The following is a 26,941-nucleotide window of genomic DNA, read 5'->3' as shown; positions in this document are numbered from 1 at the left end:
CACCCGCCCTGACGGCGATGAATTTATGCCTCTCATTTTTCTCAACGCCAAGACACCCTCCAGGTACAGTTGGAACTACAACTCCCATCAGCCTTCGAGAGCGGCCCAACGCCCACTTAGGCTGCTGGGAATCGTAGTTTAACGAGCCGCCCGGGAGGGCGGCGCCAGGTTGCGCCAGCCCCGCCTCCTCCGAACACCGCATTGTGCTGGCTCTTGCCCTCGATTGGCCGACACTGGCGGGGCGGAACTGGAGCGGAGGAAAATGAAAAAAACAAACAAAAAACGCGAGCGCCTTGATCCCTCTTATTGGCTAAGAGATCAGTCTATTCAAAGCGGGGCGGGGGGAGGGGGAATTGCTTGGCAAGCTACGCCAGAGCTGGGCGGGGCTTGGAGAAGCTCTTTCCTTTCTCCAAGCCCCGCCCACGCAGGAGCTGTTGCTCCTCCCACGCGGGTGACGAAGGCGGCGCTGAGGCTGGCGCGGCGGCAGTTGCTTCCAAGCGGCGGCGGAGAAGGGTCGCCTCAGAAGTATAGGATGGCAACGGTGACGGCGGGGGGCAGGACGGGCACCGCGACGGGCACCACCGAGCGGCTGGGATGGTCCCTGCTGCTGCTCTTGGGGCTCACCGGCCCCGCGGCGACGCTGGCCGGCTACATCGAGGTAAGGAAGAGGAGGAGGAGGAGAAGTAGAGCACCCGCTGAGGGAGCCGAGAGCTCTTCCATGGCTCCCCTCACCACGCGCCGCCTCCGCACCGGCCACGCTCGCCTCAGCCGGGGGACCAGGGAGGGTCCTTCGCCGGCCGGCCAGCCTCGTCCTCCCCTCCCCTCAGATCTCTCTTATTTTTAGCCTTAATTCCCCCACCTTCCAGAAACCCTCCTTATTATCTATTGATTCATTGTGTGATCCTAGGATGAGTGATTAAACTAGGTTTATTGGCTTTTATTTTATTTATTGCACCTTTTCCTTGTTGCTCCTATGCCCGCAACAACAACCCTACGAGGTAGGTCAGGCTGAGAGGGGCAGTGACTGGCTCTCCTCCTCCACACACACATCACCACCAGCAGCAAAGGTCGCATCCAGTGAGCTTCATGGGTTCGGGGATTTGGACCCCCTGTTTTTCCCCGAGTCTAAGCTGTTGACCACTGCCCCCCCCCCCCAGTATCGTAGCATAATTGCTGTTTTATCATCATCATCATCAGTGATGTTCCTCACAGTAGTCATGAGAGCGAGTGATTATCATTGTCGTTGTAATTATTATTTATCTGCCCTTCACTATAAGGTCCCAGGGTTGCAACATTGAAACAGGCATTAGTAAAACGACTTACAGCCCCCAACAGTTAGGTGAGTCCGAAAGATACACACCTCCAGCGTTAGAAGCCAGGGTAAATAGGGGATCGGTGCTACAACATAGTATTCAGTGTATACGGAGTGCTTCTGTGTGTCGCCAGAGCTCTCCAGGACTCGCCTTACAACACCCTTGCAAAGTAGGGCGCTGCTCCACTTTGATCCAACAGGGCTTGTCTTTAATACGGGATTTCACCTTGTATAATATGTTGACGGGTAAAAACAAGGCAGCGGTGCCTGTTGGTGCTGCTGTGTACAGGTTCATCAAGGCTTCATTCGGACAGTTCCTCCAGTGTAGCATTCATGCCCTTTAAATCTGAATACTTCAAAGGACTGCGTTGTTTCCAGTTAGGATGCTTGAATTAAACATTTCAATAATAATAATAATATCCCCCTGCTTTCCCCCTCCCTTTCAGGGAGTTGGACTTGATGACCCTCAGGGTCCCTCCCAACTCTACAATTCTGTGACTGCTTCTTCCTCCTTCAGATTCTGTAACTTACCTTGTCCTCCAGTGCCTATGGCTTTCTCTCTCTCTCTCTCTCCCCCCCCCCCCCCCGTCTTCCTACTTCCTACTTCCACCTCTGTGTCCTCCATTTGCTTACAGCCATTTCCTTTCTCTCTTCCCCCACCCCGCCACTTCAACACTCCCACACTGAGCAATCCTGTCTCTTTCTGTACAATCTGCCTTAAGCAACACCCCCTTCCATCAGAGATTTTAGTGTTCTGGAGGTTTTTCTCTCTCTTCCCCACCCCTCCCAAAGGAAGAGAAAAGAGCTGCAGGGGGAGAAGATTGTGCCTCATTGTCCCCTGTCCTTAATCTATCCCTTCTCCTGGCATACCTGCCTCTCATGATGAGATAAGGAGGGAAAGGCCTAGAAAGAACCCTTGCTGAGATTTCTGCAGTGTGATGTCAAAATGTCTCACTTAACCATTTCCAGCATTGGTTTCGGATTTGCATTGTATATTTTGTGTGTGGAAAGTACCTTGCTTCTGCAGTATTTGTGGTGTTCTCAGTTCTTTCTCAACCTGGGGGGGAACACTGCTGTGCTAGAGGGTGTGTCATACTCAGCCCCTTCCTGAGCCTCCTTGGATACTGTAGTTTTCCACTTTCCTTGAAGCCTAGTGATCTCCAGTCTGTTGTTCTGCAAGCTGAGGTGTTCCTTACCTGCTTGCTTTGACAGTCTTGCTCTGTTGGATATGAAGCTGATCAGTGTGCCCAGTTTCCTCCAGCATTTTAAGTATTCTTATCCAAAGATAACGACTTGGTAGAAAGCAGTGCTGCAAAAGTAATTTATGATGTTGCCCGTATTTTATATTCTAAATCTAGCAAGCTCTTACCTCTTCTGGTGCCATTTCATAACAGGATTTTGCCTGTGTTTGTGAAAGCATTTCAGGGCTCTTGATATGTAAGGCTTCTTTCTACTTATCTGGTAAAGGGTTGGCATTGGGGGCTTAAATGAATATGTGTTTTTGCCAAACCTTTCTGGGATAAAAACAAATGGCTTTCTGTAGGAGTTCAAGAAGGGATGCTGCAGTGGTATGCTAAGAATTTGGATTGCTTTCTTAAGATTGAGTCTGAAACCTATCTTCTGAGTCTTTGTTTTACCCTGGATGTGTGCTTGCAAATGCATGAGAACTGACCTCTGCATTCTTGGCACAGTAACAAGAAATGTGAGTGTCAGATTGTTCTAGAAGCTTAGAGGACAACTTTGTAGGGGGGGAAATCATTTGTTTTGTGTTATCCGCTCAATAGATCCTTGCTAAATCTTCTGGTTTCAACTGCCTATTTCATTGTCTTTCAGATTAAAGCTTTATCAGAGGATAATGGGTATTTATGAAACATTTAAATACTTGCTCTTCTTAGATGACATGGAAGACCTGCCTTCCCATCAACATTATTTTAATTCTCAAGGTCCACATTAAAACATAATACAGAAATACGTTTCCTGCTTGGCAGGGGGTTGGACTCGATGGCCCTTGTGGTCTCTTCCAACTCTATGATTCTATGATTCTATGATTCTATGAAATTTCCGCACTGTAGGATGGTTTTTGGCAGAAGTTAGCTAGAGAAGCAGGATATAGCACATAGGTAGTTCAATAGAACTAAGTCTACCTTACACAAATAGAGATGTATATACCCATCAATAACATAGTTATTCAAAAGTGTTCAAAAACATATTTCAGACATTAACTCAGCCTTCAAAGCAGCCCTGTAGGGATAATTTTTCATGTAATACATGGATTATTTTTATAAGAGCATACTGTTTGCATGGGAATTGCCTTCTTTACATTGCTAAATTCTACAGAATATGATCTTGAGCAAAAAAGGTTGACTCATATATTTTGCCCTTCAGAATTCACTATGAGGCTACCCAAATTCATTGTCTTCACAAGTTTTGCTTATATGAAAATTTTTCAGATTCCTCAACAATTGTTTGCAATGTGATGGCAGTTTAGTGACAATAACTGATCTTGAAAAACCTGCCTGAAGTTTTTCTGCCAGGTTGATAACAAGACTCAATGAGGCTGGGATGTGGGATTCCAACTAAAGCCCCTCTCGGATTACTTGGCATGGAGGGGGGGCTTCCTGATTATGGAATTAATCCCCTACACCTGTTAAAATCTCTTCCAACTGTGTGGCACTTCCTCTCTCATATCCGAGACAACTTCAGCTGCTTGTTTGTATCCTGTCTGGAAGCTGTATCATGTGCAGGAATTAGTGGCAAAGGCCTGCCCTATTTCCTTCCAGTATAGAGCTATGTATGCAAAGCAAAATCCCAACTATGTATTGATTATGTAGCAGCCATTGAAGTGGAGGCTGTAGCTAGACAGAAGGCTGCCATCTAAGCTTACAGCTTTGTGTGGTAGGTTAGCAACGGACTATGCTGTCTAAGTTCTGGACTTCCGTATTGCTATTTTAATCATGAGAATAAAGAGAGAAATTGGGGTACTTTGGGTCTGAAAACGTATTGACTAGAAAGATGGTTTATGCCCATTTGACTTCCATAAGAGGTTAAAGGTGGCCTTAATAGTGCTTAATGAAGTTTAGTTCTATCACAGAAAAAAACAATGCAACAGTAGATTTGGCATCTGTCAGGTGGATTTTCTTTCACTCAATTATCTCAGATAACCAGTCCCTGTCCCCAGGACACCCATTAATCTGTTTAACATCTACGACATGTCTGTTTTCAGTTTGTGCCTCATGTTTGGAAGTGCATGTATGTGAAGCTCAGTGTTGAGTAAGGCATTCTTCATAGGTTGTTAAATGGAATGGCAAAAGAAAATTAACCACTACTTCTTAATTGCCTCTTCCCAGACAAGGTTGATTTGCTGGGTTCTACTTACTAAGACACTTCTGCCCTACATTTTGGCCGCAAAGGTTCCTAAGGTAGTTTACAATGAATAAAAAAAGCCATTATCAGAGATTCAATCTATAAAAAATATCTATAGCAAGGAGGAAAATTTTCTAAGGGCTTGGCGGAATAAACTTCTTGACAATTTATCTAAGGGTCAAAAGAGAGAAAACTAGGCATGCTTCCTGAGGTAGACAGTTGGACTGTCTTGGTGCCACTATGATGAAGGCCCTGTCCATGTCCCAGTTAGCTCAACCTGTGAAGGTAAACAGGTATGGAGCAAGGTCTCTGAACAGAGTGGGTGGGCAGGTGCTTAAGGGAGAAAATGGTTCTTCAAATCACCTGGACTCAGGGTCAGGAACCACCAACTTTCATATGGCAAGAGACAATCTGTTTTCCTCTTTTAAATGATCTTATTAGCACGAAATGGTATTTTTGCACACTGGCAAGCAGGAAGAGATGAAATGAACTAAAACTGGATGTTTACCTGCTGGACTACTAATATATTTAGAGCTGTCCTGAAATGGAAACTGGCTGCACCGAAACAAATCACTCTATTAGTGTGCCTTTGAAGGGGTCAAATTAAGATTGTTGACTATGAGCTGCGGCTCTGTCTGTGAATGCATTCTGTATACACGCTTTTTGAAACTATCTGTTTCATTTAATTTAGCACATGGTTTCTGATCTGTAAATTCACCTACACATTAAAGAGCAAAATTATGTCAGGTTCCAAATTGCATATAGCAGCTCATGAATCAAATATATATATACCGTATTTTTCGCTCTATAACACGCACCAGACCATAACACGCACGTAGGTTTTAGAGGAGGAAAACAAGAAAAAATATTCTAAATGAAATAGTGGATATATGATTTTTGTGGTTCATGCTGTGGCCACAGACATGTGATCTGACAGTGAGTTTGGAGTAGCCCAATGCAAAAATCCTGAGGATACATGTGGATCCATGCTTTGTAACCACGGAGGAGGGAAGGAAGGGGAACCATGGATCCTCTGCTCACGACTGCAGCAGATCCCCCCCCGCCACCCGCAGGCATTCGCTCCATAACACGCACAGACATTTCCCCTTACTTTCTAGGAGGAAAAAAGTGAGTGTTATGGTGCAAAAAATACAGTATATATAGAGAGAGAGAACATAGAAGCTATGCTTCATATAGCTTACCTTGACATTCTTTGCTGCAGCAGGCACATAACTTTAAAAAATTGGTTTTTAAAACAAGTCATAACAATAAACTTTAAACAGAATTAAAGATTATAATACAGCTTTGTCCATTGCTTGACTTTACTGCAGATCAAGCTACATGAAAGAAATAGAACTCTGAGTAGTAGTTGGAGCAATTTGAATTAATATTCTAACCCTGTTGGTGTTTCATTTTGGAATTGCTTTTGCACATTTACATTTCTAGTTGTTACTCATTCCAATAAAATTCTTACAGTTGGAATTTTTGTTGTTATGGATGAGTTGCCTTCTGAAAGGTATTGTACATATAAGGACAGAAGATGGATGTCACACAAAAATCTAGTTTTGAGGAACTATGGTATCCTCTGGAAATGGCAACTTCCAGCTTTAATAGTGTCTTCTAAATCAGAACTTGCAATTTGTTTATAGCCTTCAGCTATACACTCTATGCATTCAACCTTTTTATAGTACACAGCTCATTGTGCTCAATTGCTCAATACGTTTTGAGCTAGTAACTTTACCCTTGAAGTCTTATAAGCAGCATATATAGCTTCTATGTACTGCTTCATTAGTTCCATTTTCAAATTGCATTAACTTTAGCCCCTGTTCTTAAAATATTCCCTTTCACATCTTTTGTTCTCTGCACAGCTTTCTCAGGTCATGAAACAGAAGAGGTCTTGAACAGGCGATCTGCTCTAAATGTTTTTGCTTGCTTACCTCTTCTCATATACTTCATTCTGCTTTGGTGCAGCGTTATGGCAAAACTCTTATTACTAGTACTGCAGGTCTGCAAAAGCTACAGTCCTTATCACAGCTATCTGTAACTGTTTAAATCTTAGCAGATACAAGAATGCTCATTGATGAGGTTGAAATTATGTCTTGATTTATTTTTCTCTGTAGGAATTAGAAGGCAAAACTAATGGATCTTCTCTATTTGCTTAAATGCACAGTTGAAGACTATGGGCACAGTCTAGCCCATGTTTGTTGTATGACTGAGTTATATTCTAGCATGTATAGTCATTGCTAACTTTGGCTGGTTGGCTGGATTAAAGTCATCTGTTTAAAACTGTGTATGTGCCTGTGAAATGGATTGTACACAGAATAGCAAGCAGATCTAGTAGCTAGCTGTTCTCAATGACTCTTATTGTAGCAGAGCTTACTGACATGCTGCTTTAGAACATTTTTTAGGTGCTGCCCACAACCCTTCACCGAATTGCAGGTTTTTTTTGGGAAAACCACTGTAATTGCTGACCAGAGTTGCAAGCTAAAAGCTGAAGTCAGACTTGACATATGGTGATGGGTTATCAGTAGTAGGTCCACCACATTTTCCACCATGATTGCAGTAGTGCAAATTGTAGGCCAGCATGTAATGCTTGCTAACAGCTGTGGTTTTGGCATGGGTGATGACAGCTTAAGATACTGTCTGTGGAGGTCAAGTGGTGAAAGAATAACCCTGCTATCTTCTAAAATGTGGCCTGTAGAGGGGAAATGGGAAGTTGAGATCTATGTTTGGTAGACTGGTAAAGCTCTGATTTTTTTTTTTAAAAAGCCAAAAGTCACATACCTACCTCTAGTGGAGACAGAACTGTAGCCTCCAGGCTGGGTGCTTGCTTCTGTAACCTGGTATGGATGATTTATGCTGTTTTATCCTGTTCAGGTTGTATATTTTCTGGATGATGATTTTGTTTTTGGTCTGTTGGCATTGTTTCACTGATTTTTTACATTTTATGCTGCTTGCTATTATCTTTAGTCTACAGCAAAGTACACCTTGTCTGTTCTTATATTGATACAGCATAGCTTGCGAACAGCAAAACACAATAAAAATGAGTGTAAAATCTGTTTAGACACAATCACCTGTTTTTCCCCAAACTGTTATGTAAAATGCTATAAGATGTTTTTTCTATGTGGGAATGGAAGTGTGTTAATTTTTCTTAACCCTGCTTCAAGATATAGTCCAGGGTATTGCAAATCACTGTATGGTTTATATAACACAAACCCCTAAATGCCTGGCAGACAAAAAGGTACTAGAAATTGCAATTGGAGATCTGGTTCCCAATTAAGTTCAATCACAGACAGAATGCACTGAACATCAATTTTAGATGTGCTTCAAAAGACTATCAGTTTACAGGTAATACTTAGCTACCAAATATTTTATATTTCTCCTTTGAAAAGGTACGTATTTAATCCAGTATTGTCCATGTCCCTGTTCTTGGTATTTACACATTTGATTTATTTTGATCAATTATGGTATTATTGGAGACAGTATGTTGGATTTGATAGCAGAGGTTGACACATGGCCACCAGGATCTATATTTAGCAATTTTACTTTTCATTTGCAAAGCTCCCACCCCACTCCCATGTCTTAGTTTTGTTATCCAAAACTATAATCCGTTAGCATTTAGTATCTTCAGTTGTCAACAAGGCTAATTTACTACGTTTGATAACTGGCAAGTGTAACTATTGGGCATAATTCATGTCTAATTCATTGGAGACAGTTTATTTTTGTGGTTGGCATGTATACATTTGAGTTCCTCAGTGGTCCATGTCTAAACTAATCAAATCTGACATGAATATCCCCCATCCCTGATCTTAAACTGGAAAACAGTCCAGTTTAGTACAGTGTCTTCATGCTTTTGCTCAGGGGGAAAATCTTTAAAATTATTCATCATTTTCCTAGCCATGGGCTACAAGGCCTCAAGATCATCAGTGCTATAATCAATTTGCCCTTCAGACCAGCTCATCATTGATGGGATAAAAATGCATGGTGACAGCACACTGGCTGATGTCTGAGTCTCTTTCATTGTGGAAGGAAGCTAAGACTGGTGGTATGCTTTTTCATTTAAAAAAAATCTGTTTACAATTAATTCTGTGTATTTTTGGCAAGATGTCCAGGAAAGTCTGCTTGTAAGCTTGTAGCAGTTTTTGTTTTCTAATTGCTAATTTATAAATACCTGACTATTTAGGGACTAAGGGCTAGCATGCACAGTATTCTTTCCTACCATGGCATCACTTCCTGCATGTTCAGCTGGAAATAAGTTCATGTCCACATGTAGGCACAGCAGTGGCTAGTTGGACGGGTGGGGTGATCTTGGAAAGCCATTGTCCTGCTTTTGCCTCTTTCTGGTGAACTTGAGCCCTAGTCTGACTTCTGCCATGTAAATAACCAGTCTCTTAATTTAGTGACTTAAATCTAACAATTTGTAAGGGAGCTAACAGCTTCTGTGGTTAACCATACAGACTGCAGTAGGCCTACTCCAGTCAGAATAGAGCAGCAATCCAGAGGCAAAATTCTTCAAAGAAAATGTCATGTTTTTCCACTTGAACCAGGAAGCAGTAGGGCAGAGTGTACAGCATTCTTGAACTCTTCTTGCAGAATGTAAACCTCACATTTTAGAGTTTCTTTAACAACAAACCATAATCTGCCATGGTGGAAAGAATTAAGAGACATCAAAGAAGGGATGCACATCTAGATTTTAAAAGTTTAACAAATTTGCTCACAGCACATGCACTTGGCAGTTTCTTGTAATGATTACAAGAGTGCCTGCTGAAGATGTATAGACTGTTTTTCAGGATCAAACGAAACCAGTTAAACTGGCAGATTCTCTTTGCCAAGCACTGTAATTTACTTCTTAATTTTATATTGCCGTTAAGCTTTTTTCTAAGCATAGATTTGTGTCGCCCTTTGGCTGAATCATCTTTTAAGTTTTGTTACATTGTTGCCCTAGTACACACTTTTCATGGCTAAGTATGGATACCAATATGTGATTCAGAAACCTGTTAAAGGGTTGGCTTGCTTAGTGATGATGTTAATACCATCAAGCTATTGAGACTTCTCTTTCGCTCAGCTACTTCCCCTGAACATCAACAGAAGTGGGTCTGGGGGAAGAAACAAATCCTCTTCACTTTTTACTTTGGTCATACAGGTGTAAATGAGAGGTTCATTCTTGTTATCAGCAGATTTATTAGTGGCGGAAGGAGATGCAGAGGTTATAGGACTCTGCATTTCAATTGATATTAAGGTCGTATCTTGACCTTGGAGCCTATAAAACCACTAATTGAAGGCTCTCTTGACTGCAGTCTTCCTGTTTAGGTGGCAATGCAATTTTACAGCCAAGCTATTCAAATACAGTGGTACCTCGCAAGACAAATGCCTCGCAAGACAAAAAACTCACTAGACGAAAGGGTTTTTTGTTTTTTGAGCTGCTTCGCAAGATGATTTTCCCTATGGGCTTGCTTCGCAAGATGGAAACGTCTTGCAAGTTTGTTTTCCTTTTTCTTAACACCGTTAATACAGTTGCGACTTGACTTCGAGGAGCAACTCATAGAATGCAGTGTGGTAGCCTTTTTTGAGGTTTTTAAAGACTTTGGTGATTTTTGAAGCTTTTCCAAAACTTTCCCGACACCGTGCTTCGCAAGACGAAAAAAATCGCAAGACGACAAAACTCGCGGAACGAATTAATTTTGTCTTACGAGGCACCACTGTAACTGCAAATCTGATATATTTTAATAAAGTTGCTGTTCTTTCCGAGATGTTCTCTTTGTGGAAGTAAACCTGTCACTGTCTTCCTTTTCTCCTCTACATACTTGCATTATTTCTTTAAATACAAAGTTGCAATCAGGGCTGTATTTGTTCCTCTTGTCTTTGTGGTTGTTAGCATGATATTTAAAGTTTCATCCATAACTTTCATATAATCTGTGTTAAATTTAAATATATATTTTTATCTAGAAGCCCTTTATAATTGCTGAGAGAAATTTCATAGTGAGGGTTGTGGGGAAGAACCAGAAAGTGGTTCCCCAGGAATTGGGAAGTACTGTAGTGAATCACTGCTCTTTAGAGCTTCCCCTTTTCACAACTTCTTCCTCTGACATTGTGGGCAAGATTTCAAAATGGTGTTTCCCAAACTTGGGTTTCCAGCTGTTTTTGGACTACAACTCCCATCATCCCTAACTTTCAGGACCAGTGGTCAGGGATGATGGGAACTGCAATTCAAAAAACAGCTGACCCAATTTTGGGAAGCCCTGTTTTTTAAAAATGAAATATATTCCTCAGAAGAACAGAGCAGATACTCCCAGTGTAACACATGCACAAGGGTTTTCCAGATTTTGTCTGTGTGAAAGTACACTGATTTGCCTCTGGATATATTCCGAAAACTCTGGCACCTGGAGACTGTACACTAAAATCAGCTGTATGGGCTGCTTCATACTTTATAAATGTTGTCCATGGAGTTGCGGTATAGGAAATAATAAGTTCCTTTTCATTTTTGAAATGTGTTGCCTTCATTTTGCCAGGAATGCATGGGTCAGCAAGCAGCTGTTGATTCATGACCCCTGCACTCAAGGCAAAATAAGCACAACACACTTCATAAGGTGTTCCTGCCCTCCCTTCCTCAGTTTAAGTATAAATGAATGGCTGTTTCCCTCACCTTCGTTGCATTTTCACTGAACGTAGGGACAGTGCTTTGTGCTAGCAAGTAAATACTGAGTCACAGGCTCATCATTCTATTAATCCATTCAAAGCAAGAGTTAAGCCTTATATGACACCAAGGTAACTTGTTCCTGTGTAATGTAGGTGGTGATGCCAGCAAACATATGAATATATTGACTCTAAGTCTCATTTTGTAACAAAAAACATTTCAATTGAAGTTGCCAAGCTATCAAAAGCATTATCAAAGTGAAATGAACAAAGAATCACCTTGTTGATGCAATGGCAAGTATGCCATTCAGTCTAGGGTTTATCAGTCCATGCTATACAGTCCTAAACAATATCTGCTCCATGACTTTGAGTTACTGTTTCTAGTACTTTTTCATCTGGTAAAAAAGAGACATCTATAGTCTGGAGCAGTGGTTGGCAAACACACCTTTGGCTAGGAAAAAAAACCTCATGGTTCTCTAGCTCATGGTTTTAATGTGTTATCTCTGAAATGCAAACAATGCTTACCACAATAAAAGAGAATCCCTTGCTATGGTATACTGGGTGATGAGTTTCTAGAGGCCTGTGCCAGTTACAATTATCTTTGAAAGACTGAAATGCGAATTCAGCACCATTTTGCAGATCCGATATCTCATTTTGTGTTTCCACATTAACTGCCTCATGTACCTGGACATAGTTTCATAGAGGATATGACCTCTAATCAGTAACTAAACATGTAAATATTCAGAGATGTTAATTCCAGCACTGAATATGTATAATTGTTGAATAGAGTTGGCCACCCGTAGTTTTTCATTGGTTTTGAGCGGGGTGTGTGTGTGTGTTTATAAGTGCTGGATAGCTTTTTTACTCTTTCATCATAGCTTGATCTCACCACTTTGTGACCACTGAATTTGTTAGTTTGGAGGTGATGTGACTGCACAGTTATAGTGTTTGCCTTTAACTTCCTGTTAAGGCTAAGAGTTTGCTGAAATCCTGGGGTGCTGGGCATTTTAATTAAAAAAGGTTGCCTTTTATTTATTCTCCCACCTTTAGAAGTGAACTGGGGGGACGTGAGACAGGTTCTTTTCAGTTGTAGCATTGTGTTTTTGGAATTGCTTCCTGAGGGAGCCGGCCTTGTCCTGCTTGCTTTCCCCTAGCCTTTAAAGCAAGCTTCTAAAACCGGGGTGGGGGGGTGGGAGCAAACATTTTCAGCAGGGGGCCCAGTCCACTGTCCCTCAGACCTTGTGGGGGCTGGACTATATTTTTTTTGGGGGGGATGAACAAATTCCTATGCCCCACAAATAACCCAGAGATGCATTTTACATAAAAGGACACATTCTACTCATTAAAAACACATTGATTCCTGGATCATATGCGGGCTTGATTTAGAAGGCGATTGGGCCGGATCCGGCCCGCAGGCATTAGTTCTAGATGCTGACATTCTATTGTTTCTATGATGGTGCAGCATTATGTGTATTTTTCTGCTGCCTTTATATTTCATTGCACTATTCCTCCAAATTTCTGCAGTTCAGAGGTAAGTGCGGACGGGGAACCCTAAAGTATTCAAGAGTAGAGTTTTCCTTTTAAAAGTTGGGTTGAGTTGAGGGGGCATAGTCACTGGTAGGATGACAGGTGTGTGAGAATGAGAGAACCAATGGATGAACAAATATTTCTGAGTACTTGGTGAGGGCGAAGATGTTGAAAATCATGGTTTGGCCCTGGCTGTTGGGAGAAAGATAATCCCAAGATCTTTCCCAATTGATGAATGTTTATGTGCATAATGTGATGCTAGTAGCAATAGTAATAATAACAATAACAATAATTGTTGTTGTTGCGTAATGTGATGGTAGTAGTGATACACACAGTGGTACCTCGGGTTACAGACGCTTCAGGTTACAGACTCCGCTAACCCAGAAATAGTACCTTGGGTTAAGAGGTTTGCTTCAGGATGATAACAGAAATTGTGCTCCGGTGGCATGGTGGCAGCAGGAGGCCTCATTAGCTAAAGTGGTACTTCAGGTTAAGAAGAGTTTCAGGTTAAGAACGGACCTCCGGAATGAATTAAGTTCTTAACCCGAGGTACCACTGTAGTAATAATAATAATAATAATAATAATAGTAGCAATAACAATAATGGTTGTTGTTATTAATTTGTATGGTTAGATTTGCAGTGCCTACTGTGTCAGCAACAGACAGACTCATATTATCCACATAGATCAAGCAGAACTGCAGCATATCTTAGTCACGTTCTTTTAAAAGTTCTCATTGCAAAAGAGAAGTCCTACTTTTGAAGCAGGATGCCCACAGTTGAAATAATCTAGGTCAGAAGCAAGGAATACCCAGGAGTCTAAAGACTGTTCCTGGTACTCACCTTTTTAAAGGAAGTTATGAACTCCTTGTAAAAAAATGTTTCTGGGGATGCTGAACGATTGTTAAATGTTTTATTACATTGCAGGGGGGAGCAGGGAGCAGACTCCTTCCAAAAAGTGCATAACTCTAAAACAAAGGCAACTTCTTTAGCTTTCTTTGTGGATTAAACTTTCATAATTCCTGTGGGAAAGCGGTAATTTATCATCCTATAAGACTAATTACAGAGGTTAGTGGGAGGAGGAGGGATAGGTACTAATCCAGTCAGAGTAATTACCATGACCTTGAATGAGTCCTTTGGCTTTGCACTAAATTCTACCAGTAAAACTGATCTGTTTATCTAATGCACATATGTATCAAGATTTGACATTGCTTCAGTCAAACAGGAGTCATCTAAATGCATGCAAAAAGAAAATAAACTCCAGTAGCAACATGCACATTTAAAGGAGTATCACTAACTTTGATACTACATAAAAAATACCATGGCTTGACAGTTAATTTATTTGATTATTCGTGTTGGGACAAATCTTGTATCTGATGTCCTGGTACTGTCATATTCCTTGGATATCCAAGAAGATTGAGGAATTCAAAGAAAAATATCTTTTTGCTTACATTTAAGTAAGTAATGTACCAGACTGTTTTTGCATACCTACAAATTACTGTTTTATGGTGGCATAAGTTGTTGTGAACAAGAGCCCACCTCATCAGATGTTTTGGTGCACACAATTTACACTCATGCACACAGGCAAGAGAAACAAAATATAAACATGTCAATGATATACATGATTAGAATGTCATTTTATGGGTCAAACTTAATTTTTGCAAATTTATTCAGTGACAGGTCTTCAAAATACGTTTTTGGATGTGAGGAATTCAAAACTGCTATTACTTTTGTGGTTGGACAACATTTAGCTTGGTAAATCTATGTTTGATTTAAAAGCGCATAAACTGCTATAGAAAAACCAAAGAATTTTTACTTTACCTTCTAAAAATGTCTTAAAATTTTTTTTTTTGCATAAAACATGTCCTGATAAGTATACAACATTACCATGTAATCATAAAACAACATTAGGAAGTAATTACATCAGTTAATAAGAAATATAAACAAGTTTCATCAGGTTTTTTTAGTCAAGTTTAAGTCAAGTCAAGTTTAAAATTATTGGAAATGTCACAAAAACATTCAAAAGTAAATATGTAGTTATTTATCAAGCAAAACTAAACTATATTAATGTAAACACAATATATTTTGAATTCCCAAGTCAGATTGCAACTTTTTAGCACCCCTCATTTTGGGAATTTGAAATTTGAAAAATTCAATGTGCCCTAATTATGTACGGTGTCCTTGCTGAGGAAGCAAAACTTATTTTAACAGTGCAGTATATATCCACAACAACTTTATTATAACAATTATAATTAGAAGTACTAGTAGATTTCCATATTGATAAACTATATTGAAGAAAAATGCAGCCATAATGTTCCCAACATCCACTTCTGAAATGTAAAAATCCAAAAGGCTGATGCATTCTTCCAATGTATTTTTCTGTCTAAGACTACAAAATAAAATGGAGTACAGGTGAGTTGCTTACACATGACTGTGCTGCCTCCTAAAAGGCATTAAGATTGGGTGATGGTAGCATATTCCCTTGACCCTTGATGTTGGCCATAGAGTGGATCTGTGCACTAGGGCTTCCTATAGAAATCGGGTGAAACAAATTCCAGAAAACCAGAGAAGTATGTTGTTATGCACTATTTAAATTCAAAGTCAGACAGTGGCTGGTATTATCTAGCTGAGCAAATCTGACTACAAACAATAATTATTCCCCTCTTGCCTGAGTTTGTTGTTGCATATACTAGCTTTTTAAAAAAATAAAAAAATACTAAAGCTTAAAAGAGTTGCTCATCTTTAGATCTATGGCTTGCTATGTTAGGCATTAATTAGTCTTCCTGAGCTCCAGCTATCTAGCTGCTGAATAAAGGCAGGAAGAGCAACTAGGAAAAAACAGTTTGAAGCACAATGCAAAATTCTTTCCACGCCAACAATAATTTCAGAAGACTGATGGATTAAAAACCTTCTACATCTACCTCCTTAGTCTCATCCTAAAAGGCATGCACATCACAGGTGAACCATATATGAACCTGAAGCATAATGTGAACGTGATCTACTGTATTTGTGTAAATAATAATAATAATAAATCAATATCCAGTGAATGTGTGACTGTGACCTCAGAGATTAAAGTCTACAGCCAGGAAAGGTTTATAGTCTTGTATGTTCTTTCTGCCTCCCAGTGTTTTTTCAAGTGCTGGGGAGCTGGTGCGGAAGGGAATACTTGAGGCTAGCTCCTGAACACATACGATCTCTAAGGATCAATTTCCTAGGAACAAATTCTTTGTCCTTGCTGAAGAGAGTGAATTTCATCAGTGCTCCAAAGAAACTGCTGGAATTTCCAGTACACTGAAGTAAAGTGAGAGCTAATGCATTACTGAAAGGTTATTCAACCTCTGAATGGTTCTAGAACAGACATTCCCATGGGCTGAGTACACTGAAATTTATGGCTAATTTTGCATAAGATCTAAAGAAAAATGTCAGCGTACTTTATACTACAGATTGGCTCAAACTACACTTGGCTGGTTTATTTGCAGCATTGCTTCATGTAACTAAGCTTTTCATGGCTAAATCAAAAGTAATGGTAGTGATTAATTCTTGTTACATCTAGCTTAAATGAAGATGGATCATAAAAGCTGATTGGTCAAAGCTCTTGATGTAACGAAGTGGTTGTGACTTTAAAACAGGGCAGAGAACCTGTGACTCTTCAGTTGTTGCTGGGCTTAAACTCAGAACATCCCTGACCATTGGCCATGCTGGTTGAATTTGGAGTCCATCAAAGTTCTTCAGATGTAGGAGTTTGCATCTATGACGATTCTCAGTCCTAATTAAGGCAGAAGTCATTGTTGTTTCATTTCGTTCATTTGTTTTTGTTTTGTTTAGTATTAAAAAATCTAAGTGGTTACACAAATTACAGTTGAAACCACAAGTAGTGAATCGTTCGATACATAACAGCAAAATACACTAAATATCCAGGAAAAAATTAGGCACAACATTAAAGAAGAAGTGCTGAAATTATGCCTGTGGGCTGTTACAATGCTTTGAAGAAAAGGCGTAGTGACCCACTAGAGTCACTAACAGTGAAGGCAATGCTGAACTGGATGGACAAACATGGCAACCTCATGTGCTCCTTTCATGACATCATTGGAGGAAATTGATAGGATACCTACAAACTCAGTGAATGATTTCCCCCCACTTCCTTTAAGGACTAAACTCTTCCCATGAAATAGTTCAATTCTTAAGTCCCAGCACCTAGTGTTATTTTAGGAGATAACAATTGCAACTAACCAGTGGTCACTCTCTCCTTTGCAACCAGCACATTGACATGCTCAGTTGACATCTTACTGGCCAGCCTCTCTCGCTCTGACAGCTCATACTTGACTGAGAACCGCAGGACAGGAGCCCTTTTGTTTGCGTTCTTGCCAGACATGAGGTTTAAATACAATTCAATACAAGGAGCCACAGCTGAATTATTAGTAGTAGTTACGACAACTCCTGTGTCCACATCGAGCCTTTCTGGTTTGTCTAAATGCAAACAAACTGAAGCTTCAAGGTGGGCGCATTCGGTGTGCCTTTGATGCTAGAAGTTTACATTCAGTGACATGTGCTTTGTGGAACACGTCTTATTTTATTTATACATATCTACTGTCTCCCCAGCCTGGTAAAATCAGTTTCTGGCTTGGGTTATTATCTCTAGCAAAGATTAGATGGCTGACTGGCTGGGTCTGGGAAGTGATCCCAGCTTCATTATAGAAAATTGATACAGCTGCTGGAAAAGCTTACCTTGAACTAGCGATAGAAGAGGAATTTGTTTGGTCCACATTTTACAAAGGAGTAATCTCATAACCAAAAATTGCTTATGGATCAGAGTGAAACTCCAAGTCACATTGCACATTTCATGAAATTTGTGTTGTAGCATTTGGTGAACAAAAAGTATGTACACATGTATTATTTAATATGTATTGTATGGATGAATACACTGAAAAGGGTAAATTTTATGCAAGTATGTTCACAATGTGTACAGTTTAAATGTGAACTTGTCTTTCCACAAAATGGGACAGAATGGGACCTATGATTGAATGCCATAAGGCTGAAATGGGAACAGGATTAGGCTGTTCAGATTGTCACTCCGTGAAACCCAGAAGATCTGAGCAGCAACAGGGTGCTGGGTAACATCCCTTCCTTGGGCAAAGTGCTGGAGTGGGTGGCTGCTAGCCAAATCTAAGCACTCTTGGATGAAGTAGATCCATTTAAATTGAGGTTTAGTTCTGCTTTTAATAATGAAATTGCCTTGATCACTCTGTTGGATAGGCTTTGTGGGAGAGGTGGGGGAGGCGGGAGTGTGACCTTATTGATTATTCTTCGCTCTCCAGTTTTTAGATCTGATTTAAATCTTTTTAGAAGTCTGTGGCTTTTATTATGTGAGCCATCCAGATAATTTCTTGTTTTAGGGTAGCCTATAAATAATGTAAATATGTTGGTAGAATTGCAAGTAAACAAATCTCCCCCTGCCTCCAAGATTGCTTTTGTTTGTACCAAAGTCTTTCTGTTCTGAATAACCTTATATAAATTGTCCCAGTTTTAGTGGCTTGGGTTAATCTATTTCAGTTGATTCCAACCCAAGTTAATGTGCACAAGGCTGTGATGCTGCTGTGTGCCTTCTTAAATATTAGAACCAATAGTCTCACTCTTCCAGTTTGTTCATGCTGCAATTACAAGATGTGACACCAAGTGTTTGCTTTGACAAATCCTCTTTGGTGTCTCATGGGTGAACTTGAATCTAAGTTTTGTTAGAAGTGCTCTGCAGAGTGACAATGCATACTAATCTCAGGAGTTTATTGCTATTGTCTAACATAAAAACTTGTTCACACAGCATCCTGCATTCAGAGGTCTTCCATTAGTCTTTCAACTTAGTTTTTGTTGTAGTAGAGTCTGGGGCCTGCTGACTAATAAAGTCAAATGCAGATGGGAATCATGATTGTTGGGGAGAATTCAAACTGCTGTTCTCTTGTTCCTCCATTAAGCCCCCTTCCAAAGACTTAGTTTCTAACTCTAGGGTTACCATATTTCAAAAGTTGTTGAGCTTTGGGGGGGTGGGAGGGTGACAGAGTTGAGCCAAAATCTACACTACCGGCATGGGTTGCCATGCACAGTATGTAAATTATGCAATTTTTTCTGTTCGGTTTACAGTACAGTGGTACCCTGGGTTAAGTACTTAATTCGTTCCTGAGGTCCGTACTTAACCTGAAACTGTTCTTAACCTGAAGCACCACTTTAGCTAATGGGGCCTCTGCTGTTGCCACGCTGCCAGAGCACAATTTCTGTTCTCACCCTGAAGCAAAGTTCTTAACCCAAGGTACTATTTCTAGGTTAGCGGAGTCTGTAACCTGAAGCATATGTAACCTGAAGCATATGTAACCCGAGGTACCACTGTACAGTCATACCTCAGGTTAAATATGCTTCAGGTTGAGCGTTTTCAGGTTACGCTCCGTGGCGACCCGAAAGTAACGGAATGCGTTACTTCCAGGTTTTGCTGCAGATGTGGCGAATTGCGACCTGCGCACACGCAGACGCGGGTTGCGTTCGCTTCAGGATGCGAACGGGGCTCTGGAACGGATCCTGTTCGCATCCAGAGGTACCACTGTACTAAATAAGTCAAGCAAACATACTAAATAGGATCCACTCAGGGCATCAGAACCTTTTCCAATTAAAAAAATATTGAGATTTCACATCACTTGCCTCATATGAACCACCACGCAGGGGTGGGCCTGGTTAAAATCTGTCATTGCTGATGTAAAAACTCTGGTCTCAGTATTGGTTGATTTTGAGGCTAAATGATAAGGATTAATGTGCTTTTAAGTAAACATTCTTTCCATATGTACTTAGATTGCACCACTAATCACCATAAATACTTAAGCAAGCACTCACGACAAATTTTGCATCCTGCATAAAGTAAAACAAAGAGCAGTTAGGCCACCACCCAGGCCAACGAAAATTTCAGAGACCTGCCTCAGCTGTGCAAATGCCATTGTAGAACCTCCTGCTGTTTTGAAGGAAACACATAGTTTAGCAGCCTGTTGGCTGGATTGCAATTCTCTCCATTCCAGGCAACATGATTAAAAGTCTTTTCATCTCCACTGGCTGCTAGTGGCATAGAAACAGTTGTAAAGCGGAGCAATTAAAGAAGCTAGACATTAAAAATGAAAAATAAATCAATATTGTGGTTGGATGTGAAGACATTGGAAAAAAACAACCCCCATCCTGGAATTTTCCTCTTATCTGTGCTCCCTTCCAGCCTTCAGATTAATGTTGATTCTTGATCATTTATTTTGCAGCTCAGTGGAAATTTTTGAAATTGACTTTGTTCAGGAAAAAAAAAAGCAAGCTTCACCAGGTTTGCCCTGGATTGGGAAAATGCACAAACTGTCCATTTCAATGAAGTTACTACAGAGCAGAATATGTCTTTGTGGAAAGGAAACTTGCAGCGGAATTTGGCAGAAAATGTCCAGAACATCTAAAGAAATGCCTTGAAGGCTTTTTGCAGTGGTGGTAGGAGAGCGCATACTAGTGGGACATCACAGATGAACCTAGTAGGAGGTTTTTCAGCCACATATGAGAGTGAAACCTGCTATTGGGTTAAGAGAGGACTTTTTTGTCCTCAGATCAAAACTTCTAGCAGAAAGGAAGGAAGTTCAGCCTCTACTCACTCCCACAATCTTGGGATTGCCACTTTTTGTTTTGTGTAATGTACGTGATCTTTAAATCCTTTTTTGTAACTTCTGTTTAATTAGAAGGTCTAACGTGTCTCACATTCAGTTGGAACGTGTGTGTGTCTGGGTTTATGAACAACTGTAATTTTGTTTCATACAACTGATGTGTGTGATGTGGGTTGGTCTTGATTTGAACACTTAGGCTATGCTTATGAAAGGATGTACAACCCTTAGCTGATTTTGGTGACTTATTTATTTATGTAGTTTTTTATTTAGGACATTTGTGTGCTGCCCCATGCGTATTGTCCATATGCTTGGATGATTAGCATAAGATAATTGAATGCTTTAAGCAGCCTGATTGGATTCTGATGCTCCCACCCACCTCACCCACACACAAAAACAAAGATCACCACAGCCAATCGCAAGCAAACAATCACACCCTAGGCCAACCCCAACCTCTCTCACCACCAAAGGAACACAAGTGAACAACACAAGCAACGCTGACACCAAACTCTACATACATTAAACATAATAGAAACACCGCCACCCGACCCCACCCCTATCCATCCTCCCTCCCTCCATCCCCTCTCTTTTTTCTTTTTTCTTTTCTTCTCCCCCTAATGCCTCAACAAATGAAATGGATTTGTAAAAATGTTACATGGGAAAAAAAAAATACGAGAAAACAAGAAAATCCTGAATAAAAAAAAATAAATAAAAAAAAATGTTTTGTACATGATATTGGCTAAGCACTGACCTGTACTGCTGGACATGAAATGTTCTTCTCTGTGGTTCATATATCTACCTGAACTTGCTTTAGGTAACAGGAACATCTTGAGGGTGAGTGACTCATTTAGCTTATTCACTTGCGAATAAGTATTTTAAATGTCTCTATGGCAACCTGTCTCCAGTGATATGCAAACTATTTGAACAATCCAAGGAGGAGCGATACCTTTCCCTTAGTAATGGGATAAGCTTCCCTTAGTAATGTGGCGATAAGCTGAAAAGATGGCTAAAATAAACACTTCAGCATTAATGTTTAAACACAGCATCCTCTTGACTTAAAGATCTCTGTTTGAACAAGGTTCATGCTGGTGCAGAACAAATTTTGGATGAATTTCTAATAGGCATAGCTGACCTTGCAGCTTCTTGCACTTGGTTTTGCTGTATACATTTGTTAAAGGTAAAGGTAAAGGTACCCCTGCCCGAACGGGCCAGTCTTGGCAGACTCTGGGGTTTGTGCGCCCATCTCACATCTATAGGCCGGGGGCCAGCGCTGTCCGAAGACACTTCCGGGTCACGTGGCCAGCGTGACAAAGCTGCATCTGGCGAGCCAGCGCAGCACACGGAACGCCGTTTACCTTCCCGCTGGTAAGCGGTACCTATTTATCTACTTGCACCCGGGGGTGCTTTCGAACTGCTAGGTTGGCAGGCGCTGGGACCGAGCAGCGGGAGCGCACCCCGCCGCGGGGATTCGAACTGCCGACCTTTCGATCGGCAAGCCCTAGGCTCTGAGGCTTTAGCCCACAGCGCCACCCGCGTCCCATACATTTGTTAGTACCATTCTAAGAAAGAAAATTACAGTGGCTCACAGTAGGATAGACCTTATAAATCCTTTGCATGTTATAAGTCAAAGTCCAGGACTATTTTTGCACAATGCAGCATGTGAACACCCAAGGTTAACATTCCAGACACGCCCTGTCTCCTGTTTCTCCTGGCACTGAACACTGTTCCACCCTCTCTTTCTGAAACAGTTTCATTTGCTTGCTAATATGGTCTTCAAACGACAGACATTTGCATTTGTCCTCCCATGATATTTGAGTAATTCCAGGTTGTTCAAGACCTGTATGTGAATACCATAGTGTGTGGTAGAAAGGCTCGTTTTAATCAGCCTACAGACTAGAAATCAGTGTGCCCTGCATGCAACTTTTGTCAGTTGTAAACAGATTTTGCTTAATGGAGAAGCTACATGAAGGCAAAGAAGGGAGTACAGCCTTTATTTTATATTCATTTCAGACTCCCTTTACTTTTCTGTAGTAAATGGATTCGGTAGTCCAGGAAGGCAATTAAGACTGAACGTTCCAGGTCTATAGCAGGTACTTTGAAAGTGGGATACCATAGCTCAGGGGTAGAAAAAATATTTGGCTTCCCAATACAGTAGATGGAAGACTGCCTTTGAGCCCAAAGTGATAAGGAGGAGAAAGGTGGAAGGATCTCTAGAGGACATGGGCATAGGGAGTTGGTGCTTGGCATTGTTTGTTAGCACGAATGAGAAGCTGCACAAGTGTGGAGAACAAGAGGTTTATAGTATGGATTCTCAGACTTGCCTGCAAGAGTTCAATTCAAGGGATCAGGCTCCCTTGACTTGATTCTACAGTGACTTAACAATGTGTTCAGAGGACAGAGCACACTCATAACAGGCTGGTTATTGAGGCTAAAGCCAACCATTTATCAGTTAATGTGCAAGATTGTTTAAGACAGAAGTCATTCCTCTCAATAAATTTGTCAAGCTGCCCCTTTTCAGGGAAGTCTCTTATCCCAAATATTGAGCCTTTATAAACGAATCTCTCTATGCCATTGTGTTTTCTTCTTTCCTTCCTGTGCTAATGCTGTCCCTCCCTTCCCAAAGAGGATGTGAGGCTGTTTTCTAGAAGTGTTAAGAATATTCCTGGTGTAGGGGCCAAACAACTTTCTTCCTAATTTAGGCAAAGTATTGGAAGGAATCCTCCTCTGAGAGAACAAAGTAGTAAATCACAAATTCCCCATTTGGGTCACTGGTCCAGTTGTTGTATTGATGTCTGGTTTAGGCTGAGTTTCCAAACTTTTGTACCTGTAGTGTGCCGTATATGCCAAAACTTTTGGCTTTCCTTGCATCAGGCAGAGAATAATTTGTTGGTCTTACTAAATATTTGTCATCTACTTTATAATGCGTTACGGATAACACTGAAACCATCATGGGATACATTATTAAATGATTAGTCAGCAAGTATACTAGGTTTATTGGTATAGGTGCTAGTGTTGGTGTGTATGTATGTATATATACACATACAAAATATTTAAGTCAAATTAATAGGCATATTTCCTACTCACAAATTGCGAACCATCGCTATGACGGATCTTGGAGATGAACTAGTCTTGCCTGATAAAACCCTGCTTATTTTCTTTCTGCCCCCTCATATTAGATTCTCAGAGGGAACAGAAAATTGTAATAAAGGTTGAAAATAGCAAACAGTAATGATGAAGATTCTGTTTCACTGTCTAAAATTGTACCCCTCAAGTTGATCCTATTTGGGGAACAGCAGCAGAGCGAAGCTGCTATAGTGAAGCTCTTCAGCTCTGCTAATTCATAACTTCTGGCATTGACAGTGAATGCTGTTGCATCTTTACTGATCGAGTCCTCTTTCTCCAGGGGCAGCTTAGTTTAGCCTGAAATTATCTTGTCTTTTTGAACTGGTTCAGGCAATCATGTCTTGCCTTGTTAAGCTGAGATATGCAGCAAGTCTTGCTTGTGCATGGAGCCCCTTGGTTCCTTGCTTTTTTGTCAGCTGCAGTTAAACCAGGGAGCCTTTTAACTGTAGTTTCGCATTTCATCCAAAGTGGGAAAACAAGACTGCTAGCTTCAGTACAAGCGAAGATGTTAAACCAGATTCAAACCACGTTTTAGTATATTCACTTGTTCTGAAGCTGTAACCTTCTTTTTCAGAAATAGTTAAATAGTTATAGTTAAAGAGGTTTAATGGCAACTATCAGCTGAAGGGAAGAGCAAAGGAGATCTGTGCATGAACAAAGACTTGCACATATGTTAGTTTAATAATCTGAGATAAAAAGGTAAAGGACCCCTGACGACTCTGGGATTGCAGCGCTCATCTCGCTTTACAGGCTGAGGGAGCCGGCATTTATCCGCAGTTTTTCTGGGTCATGTGGCCAGCATGACTAAGCCGCTTCTGATGAAACCAGAGCAGTGCACGGAAATGCTGTTTACCTTCCCTCCGGAGCGGTACCTATTTATCTACTTGCACTTTGACGTGCTTTCAAACTGCTAGGTTGGCAGGAGCAGGGAGCTAGCAATGGGAGCTCACCCCATTGTGGGGATTCGAACTGCTGACCTTCCGATCGGCAAGCCAAGAGGCTCAGTGGTTTAGACCACAGTGCCACCAATCTGAGATATGATGGTCCAAATGTGGCTGTTATATACACATACTTGGATGTATTTACATACCACCTTCCTAATTAAGGAAATGTGTTTGAATTCCTTTGTCTTGAAATGCTGTAGAAGGGTCACTTTTATCAGTAAAGAAAGACATGCATGACACACACACCAATGGAAGGAATTAATAGGTGGCTTTAAGGACCAATTTGCCCTGTATTCTCCTTCCAGTGGGCAGAAGGAGCAACAGCCCCCTGGAAGTGTGGTCATGCAGCTTAGCTTCTCAGGACCAGTAGTGGTTTGCATTGGTCTGTCAAGCTTCATTGCAGTGAGAGGAAGTTCTCAAGTTCTGAAGGCTCACCATATTCATGGTGCAAGAGAGGGTTGTTTTTATGAAGTACACAGTTCTTTCCAAAGTTCTTTTCCTAGACTCATGGTGAAAGTGTGATGGGCTTTTAACTGCTGCTGTTTTTAGTTTTGCAATTGGATTGTTTTATATGTATTTTAACACATGTTTTATACTTCCGTTATGTTTATAACCTCCCTTGGGAGATCTTTGCCCTGAAAGGTGGGATATAAATTTCTTAAATAAAAATATGAAAAAGCTACTTGTGTGTAACATTAACTTCTTTTTCTCCATAGGCACTTGCTGCCAATGCCGGCACAGGATTTGCTGTGGCTGAGCCTCAGATTGCCATGTTCTGTGGAAAGCTTAATATGCATGTCAATATCCAGACTGGAAAATGGGAACCTGATACTTTTGGGACAAATAGCTGTTTTGAAAGGAAAGAAGAGATTCTGCAGTACTGCCAGGAGGTAAACAATCATTCTTTGTAGCTGGTGCAACCTTTGTTCAGATCCTGATGACTCATAACTTCAGCTAAATTTCCCAACTGCAGTGCAGTCCCTTCTGCAAAGCACTTTGCCACAACATAGAGATCATGAGGAAGTCCCACTTGTGACGTAGTTCCCCTGTGCATGAAAACTCATATGCACTGGATTTGTGTTACCCTTGTCTGTTCAGCATTTTGCAAAAGCTTCCATTGTAAAAGGTTTGGGGATTGCATTCCTTTCTCTCTCTAGCTATTAAGAAGTATTTGCAATGACATATATTCTCTGTGTGGGGGGGGGCATGCGCGCGCGCGCGCACACACACACACACACACAGTATATCACTAGTTGCCTTGTTACCTGAGGTAAGTAGTGATAGTTCAACCATCATTTAGATCCTGATGACTGTTAACTTCAGTGATAGTGCATCAATGGGCAGAAGTGACAAAGAATGACTGTAAGCTGCAGGTTCTGGCCTTAAGGTTGCAGGTGCACCTGATACAATCACATTTCCTGTGTTTGACCTGGCCATGTCTACCAGGATACTAACCCCAAAGCCACCATCACGGTTGTGCTAGGTGATTGGTGTTACAACAGCAGCATGTTTCGGCTTTTTTAAGGTGCTGCATTGGTAGCAACAATCTGATAGTGCCTACCCAAGCAAATAGAGGAGGAAGCTTTCAGCATATGTGTAAGTCATGCATATGTTCTTGTGTTTAGGAAGCAAAGAACCAGCATCATTGTGTTGGCAGTTGTGAATTTTGGGAGATTATTTTTTCTTGAAAGGTCCATTTTACCCTTGATAAAATTTGATTTTTCTGCAACTTCCAAGGCTGGAGTATTTTCAAGCCCAGAATAACTACCTTCAGGAATTTCCTCATCTGTATAGGAGATGGTCAGGTCTGAGTGGCGTTCAATTTAAATATCTATGTGCTTAATATAACACCACAAGGCACAACCAGAATTCACTCATGCAAACTATAGTTTGCTTATTCAAGTGTAGAGGTAAGCTATGGTTTCTGTTAAATAAACAATTACTTAGGAAAGCAGAATATGTGAAGTGAAGGGGGAAGGAGGAAGCAAAAGGGAATGTGCAAGAAAAAGGGTCGTTCATGTAATGCCAAATGGGGATTTGGCATTACATGTGAACTGGCCTGTTGTTGACCTAGTTTCTTATTTCGATAAACATAACAGGCTTTTTGCACATTTTGTGTCCCTTAAGGAGTTATCTTTCCTTCTTAAAATGTTGTTTTTTTCCTGTCTCCTGCCAAGAGTCTATCAATTCTCCATGTGTATAGTATTTCTTTTCACTTTTAAAATAGATTTATCCAGAGCTTCAGATTACAAATGTGGTGGAAGCCAATGAGGCAGTCAGCATTGAAAACTGGTGTAAAACAGGCAAGAAGCAGTGCAAAGGCCACACCCACATTGTTGTTCCCTTCAAGTGTCTTGGTAAGTACTTCCATTGACATGCCTGACTTT

At 40.9% G+C, this 26,941-nt stretch overlaps 1 protein-coding gene across 6 annotated transcripts in view; it reads left to right on the top strand.

Annotated features, from left to right (window-relative positions):
* Positions 1 to 482: 482 nt before the first annotated feature.
* The window catches only part of APLP2 (amyloid beta precursor like protein 2), a 55,365-nt gene continuing 28,906 nt past the window's right edge, over positions 483 to 26,941 (top strand). For 5 of the 6 annotated variants that reach the window (XM_082201405.1, XM_082201404.1, XM_082201403.1 and 2 more), the window contains exons 1-3: positions 483 to 658; positions 25,271 to 25,444; positions 26,782 to 26,911. In XM_082201405.1, coding sequence (XP_082057531.1) covers positions 533 to 658; positions 25,271 to 25,444; positions 26,782 to 26,911 — 430 coding nt within the window. In that variant the 5' untranslated portion in view covers positions 483 to 532. The remainder of the gene's footprint in view (positions 659 to 25,270; positions 25,445 to 26,781; positions 26,912 to 26,941) is intronic. The other variant, XM_082201401.1, reaches the window with a different exon arrangement.

The sequence above is a fragment of the Podarcis vaucheri genome (assembly GCF_965113315.1).
Source record: "Podarcis vaucheri genome assembly, chromosome: 15".
In the NCBI taxonomy this organism is placed as follows: domain Eukaryota; kingdom Metazoa; phylum Chordata; class Lepidosauria; order Squamata; family Lacertidae; genus Podarcis; species Podarcis vaucheri.
Note: the sequence above shows the minus strand (reverse complement) of the source record. Positions and strands in the feature narration are given on the sequence as shown.